This window comes from Lynx canadensis, chromosome B1, assembly GCF_007474595.2.
Source record: "Lynx canadensis isolate LIC74 chromosome B1, mLynCan4.pri.v2, whole genome shotgun sequence".
NCBI classification, from domain to species: domain Eukaryota; kingdom Metazoa; phylum Chordata; class Mammalia; order Carnivora; family Felidae; genus Lynx; species Lynx canadensis.
In genome coordinates this window covers 198,347,621-198,353,620 of record NC_044306.2, presented here as the reverse complement: position 1 = coordinate 198,353,620, position 6,000 = coordinate 198,347,621, and the positions used below count along the sequence as shown (strand labels likewise).

The 6,000-nt window shown below is 50.8% G+C and overlaps 1 protein-coding gene across 1 annotated transcript; it reads left to right on the top strand.

The window, feature by feature from the left end:
- The first annotated feature begins 297 nt into the window (after window positions 1-297).
- Window positions 298-5,541, top strand: LOC115512811. Its single transcript, XM_030314196.1, is given in 2 exon segments — window positions 298-1,164; window positions 1,669-5,541. Coding segments are annotated over 2 exon segments (4,725 nt in total). The 5' UTR covers window positions 298-312.
- Window positions 5,542-6,000: the final 459 nt, after the last annotated feature.

Sequence of the window (6,000 nt, the reverse complement as noted above, 5' to 3'; positions counted from 1 at the left end):
CCCTGGGCCCTTGTAATTACCGCCGTCCTAGCCACAACCCTCTCTGTTGGGCTGGCCGAGATGGCACCAGAAAGTTGGAACCGCTGCGAAAGATTCTTGTTAGTTCTTGTTTTTCTTTCATGGGTCGGATGTTTTATTGGAATTAAGTGTTTTCTCGGCTGATCAGAATTAATTATTCCATCCTTTGTTCCTCTCTCCTCCTTCCTCAGCTCCCTGCGGCTTTCCCTCCCGCCCCCTGGCCAGCGGCGCCCCTTCCCCCACGTCCGTGTTGCCCGCGCCCCCTTCTCTTCTCCTCTTCCTCAGAATCATAACATGGGCCAAACGCAGAGCACCCCTCTCTCCCTCCTTCTCACCAACTTCAGGGACGTAAAAGCTAGGGGACACAACTTAAGCCTAGACATTCGCAAAAGGAAGTTGATCACCTATTGCCGCTCTGAATGGCCCACCTTTGGGGTCAATTGGCCTACAGAGGGAACCTTCTGCCTCCCCGTGGTCCTTAAAGTAAAATCAATAATTTTCCTACCAGGGAAAGAAGGTCACTCGGATCAGATTCCCTATATTCTGGTGTGGCAAGATTTAGTAGAAAACCCACCTCCCTGGATGGCCTCTTTCTTAACAACAGGGCCATGCAAAATTCTAGCGGCTAAACCTATCAACCCACCCAAGCCGCCAACTCCAACTGCACCCCCTGTTCTCCCCGACAGCCAAGACTTACTTTCCCTTGACCCTCCCCCTTACCAGGTTCCTCCTCTCATTCCGCAAGCTGCCCCTATCCCTGCTGCGCCGGCAGAGCCTCCCGTAGCCCAGCCCATAGGAGAACTAGAGAATAGGGAGGCTCAACCCGCGCCCATGCCTAGTGGGGGCGAAGTCCAAAGGCCGGCTGGACGCACCCGTAGGCGGGCCCCTCATGAGCCAGGACTCCGCCTTCCTGACTCCACCGTAGCTTTACCCTTACGGGAAATAGGGCCTCCCGATGGTACGGGGAACCCCCGACTTCAATACTGGCCCTTCTCTACCAGTGACCTATATAACTGGAAAACCCAGAATGCCCGATTTTCTGACAACCCTAAAGATTTAATAAGTCTCTTAGACAGTGTTATGTTTACCCACCAACCCACCTGGGATGATTGTCAGCAGCTCCTCCGAATCCTGTTCACCACCGAGGAGCGAGAAAGAATTCAATTGGAAGCAAGAAAGCTGGTTCCTGGAGATGACGGCCAACCCACTGCTAACCTTGATCTCATTAATGCAGCTTTTCCCTTGACCCGACCCCCACAGGATGGCTGGGACTACAACACGGCAGAAGGTAGGGGACGGCTGCGCATTTATCGCCAGACTCTAATGGCGGGTCTCCGGGCTGCTGCACGCAAGCCCACTAATTTGGCAAAAGTGTATTCAGTAATACAAGGTAAGACAGAGAGCCCTGCTGCTTATTTAGAAAGATTAATGGAAACCTTCAGACAGTATACCCCCATGAACCCTGAGGCCCCCGAAAATCAAGCTGCTGTTGTAATGGCCTTTGTAAATCAGGCAGCCACTGATATTAAAAAGAAACTCCAGAAACTAGAGGACCTAGAGGGAAAACAGATTCAGGACTTACTCCGCATTGCCCAACGTGTCTATAATAATAGAGAGACTCCAGAGGACAGGCAACTTAAAGCCACCGAGGAAATGACCAAAGTCCTGGCCGCTGTTGTCCAAAAGCCCCTGGATAAACAAAAGTCCCTAGATAAGGACCAATGTGCCTATTGCAAAGAAAAAGGCCATTGGGCCCGAGAATGCCCTAAAAAGAAAAAGCCACGTCATGATCAAAAACCGTGGCAGCCAAAAACCACACCCGCCCTCTTCACTCAAGATGCAGAATAGGGGAGACGGGGTTCGGATCCCCTCCCCGAACCTAGGGTAACGCTACAAGTGGAGGGGAACCCAGTTCAATTCCTAGTCGACACAGGGGCACAACATTCGGTCTTGATCAGACCCCATGGAAAAATTTCTGAAAAATCTTCCTGGGTCCAAGGGGCTACCGGGATAAAAAAATATCCCTGGACCACCCAGAGGACTGTGGACCTAGGAAATGGAAAGGTCACCCATTCCTTCCTAGTCATCCCCGACAGCCCCTGCCCCTTATTAGGAAGAGACTTACTCACTAAAATGGGGGCCCAGATTCATTTTACGCCAGGGGGCCCCCAAGTGACTGGCCCTCACAACCAACCCATTACCATACTTACTCTAAGATTAGAAGATGAATATCGACTCCATCAGGGGCCACCCTCACAAAGTCAAAACATAGAGCCCTGGCTCCAGCAGTTTCCAGAAGCATGGGCTGAAACCGGGGGTATGGGGTTGGCTAAACATCGCCCAGCTCTATTCATAGAGCTGAAACCAGGGGCAGATCCAGTTCGGGTCCGACAATACCCGATGTCAATGGAGGCCAGAAATGGCATCACGCCACATATCCGTCGCCTCCTAGACTTAGGCATCTTGCGTCCCTGCCATTCAGCCTGGAACACCCCCCTGCTGCCTGTACGAAAACCTAACAGTGCGGACTACCGTCCGGTACAAGATCTGAGAGAAGTTAACTGCCGAGTCATGGACATACACCCAACAGTACCCAACCCCTATACCCTCCTAAATGCCCTCAGCCCAGGAAGACAATGGTATACTGTCCTTGATTTAAAAGATGCTTTTTTCAGCCTGCCTCTGGCCCCCAAAAGCCAAGAGCTCTTCGCCTTCGAGTGGTCCGACCCTGAGAGAGGCATAAATGGGCAACTCACCTGGACCCGGCTCCCCCAAGGATTTAAAAACTCACCCACCTTGTTCGATGAGGCACTTCACGAGGATCTGGGTGAGTACCGGAATCAAAACCCCGAAGTGACTCTCTTGCAGTACGTTGACGATCTTTTAATCGCTGCTGAGACTGCTGAAGCTTGTTTGCAAAGCACCAAAAACCTCCTCCGGACACTTGGTGCCCTGGGGTACCGGGCTTCAGCAAAGAAAGCCCAAATTTGCAGATCCGAGGTAACCTACTTGGGGTATCTGTTAAGAGAAGGCCAACGATGGCTCACTGATGCACGGAAGGAAACCGTCCTCCGCATCCCCCGACCCACAACGCGAAGGCAGGTAAGAGAATTCCTGGGATCGGCTGGGTTCTGCCGCTTGTGGATACCTCGGTTCGCCGAAATGGCTAAGCCTCTTTACCTCGTCACCCGAGAACAGGTGCCCTTTGAATGGACAGAGGAAACTGAGCAGGCTTTCCAGCAAATTAAACTCGCCCTGTTGTCGGCACCAGCCTTAGGGCTCCCCGATGTCTCCAAACCCTTTCATCTCTTCGTAGATGAAAACAAAGGGGTAGCCAAAGCAGTGCTGACGCAACTCCTTGGCCCATGGCCCAGGCCCGTTGCCTATCTTTCAAAAAGACTGGACCCAGTAGCGGCTGGCTGGCCCTCTTGCCTCCGTATGATCGCTGCTACAGCTCTAATGGTAAAGGATGCTGATAAATTAACTATGGGACAAGAGTTACATGTTACAACTCCTCATGCCATCGAGGGAGTCCTCAAGCAACCTCCTGACCGATGGATAAGTAACGCCCGACTGGTTCACTACCAGGGACTATTATTAAATCCCCTCAGAATCATTTATGCTCCCCCCCGAACACTAAACCCTGCCTCCCTGTTACCAGACCCGGACTTGGATACCCCCCTTCATGACTGCGCTGAGATATTGGCACAGGTTCATGGAGTTCGGGAAGATTTACAGGATCGCCCGCTACCAGATGCCGAAGTTACCTGGTTCACTGACGGCAGCAGCTTTGTACATCAGGGTCAAAGGTATGCGGGGGCAGCAGTCACAACTGAAACTGAGACTGTTTGGGCAGAACCTTTGCCAGCTGGCACCTCTGCCCAACGGGCTGAACTTGTGGCCTTAACCAAGGCACTGACTTTGGGAAAAGACAAGAGACTAAACGTGTATACCGATAGCAGATATGCTTTTGCTACGGCCCACATACATGGAGCTATATACAGAGAGAGGGGACTGTTAACTGCAGAGGGGAAAACTATCAAAAACAAAGAAGAAATATTGGCTCTTTTAAAGGCACTCTGGCTGCCTAAACGACTAGCCATCATACATTGCCCAGGCCACCAAAAACCGGTCACACTGGTGGCCAGAGGAAATAATTTGGCTGACCAGGTGGCCCGAGAGGTGGCCTTACAGGTGGACTGTGCTTTAATGACCACCCTACCAGACCCCGGTTCAGCTAGTTTACCAGAAAGTCCCACCTACACTAAAGAAGACCTAAGCTGGATCCAAAAATTGCCTATGACTCAGTGCCTTAATGGATGGTGGAGAGCAGCAGACTGTAGCATAATCCTCCCAGAAGAAATGGGAAATAAAGTCTTATCCAAGATGCACCGAGCCACTCATATGGGCACAAGAAAAATGCAAGACTTAATAAGACATGCTAGGGTCACCATTAAAGACTCTAGGACAAAAATTGAACAGATAGTTACTAGCTGTAAAGCTTGCCAATTAACTAACGCCACCAACCACGGGAAAAACCCTGGCTCCAGAACCCGCGGAACCAGGCCGGGAGCCTATTGGGAAGTAGACTTCACTGAGGTAAAGCCTGGAAAATATGGATACAAATATTTGTTAGTGTTTATAGATACCTTTTCAGGATGGACAGAGGCCTTCCCCACCAAGCATGAGACTGCGCAGGTAGTAGCAAAGAAAATGTTGGAAGACATCATGCCCAGGTACGGATTCCCTACCCTAATAGGATCAGACAACGGACCAGCATTCGTTTCAAAGGTAATACAAGGGATAGCGCAGTTTATTGGGGCCGATTGGAAACTACATTGTGCATATAGACCCCAAAGCTCAGGACAGGTAGAAAGAATGAATAGAACCCTAAAAGAGACCCTAACCAAATTGACCATGGAGACTGGCGCTAACTGGGTAGTCTTACTCCCCTACGCTCTGTTCAGGGTGCGGAACTCCCCTTACAAACTGGGATTAACCCCCTTTGAAATCATGTATGGAGTGCCCCCCCCTATAATTCCCAACCTACAGTCTAATGTGTTAACTGAATTTGATGATCATAAACTTCTTATTTCCCTGAGGGAACTCCAGCACACACACCAGGAAGTTTGGCCCAGATTGAGAGCCATTTATGAGAGCGGGCCCCCTCCTGAGCCGCATCACTACCGACCCGGAGATTGGGTATACGTGCGGAGACACAAGCAAGAGACCCTCCAACCACGGTGGAAGGGACCCTACATTGTGATCCTAACCACACCCACTGCTCTCAAAGTCGACGGGATTGCCACCTGGATCCATTACGCCCACGCCCGACCAGCTGATCCCTTTGCGGTTCGAGAAGACTTCGTGCCGGAAGCCAACACCGCCTGGACAGTTGACCAGAGTAAGACCCATCCTTTAAAATTGACTCTGCGTCGAAAACCGGACCCCGAAAACCGGCTGAGACCAAAGGCCTGGGTGTCCCATACCAAGACTGTTGCAGCAGCTCCTGACCCACAATGATCGGAGGAACACACATTAGCGTGCTCCTGCTCACCTCCTACGGACTGATAAGTATTGCGAGCAACCCCCATATACCCTATACTTTAACTTGGGAGGTTTCTAATTTAGAAACCCAGGAAGTCTATAATACTACCACAGCAGACGATACTCCCCTAAATGCCTGGTGGCCTGATCTATATTTTAACCTAGAGGACGTAGCCATAACCATGGGGGTACTTCCCCCCAATGGAAGCCGCCAGCGTCCTAATCCGTCATGGACCGGAACCCCAGAAAATGAAAAAGAGCGTATAAGATCTAGTGGGTTTTATGCATGTCCCGGGTTCAGAACAGGAGCAATGAAAAAAACCTGTGGAGGAATCGAATCCCTCTACTGTAAGGCTTGGAGTTGTGTCACTACCAATGATGGAAGCTGGAAATGGGAGGTAAAACCCCATTATATTGACATGAAGTTTGCCAGCC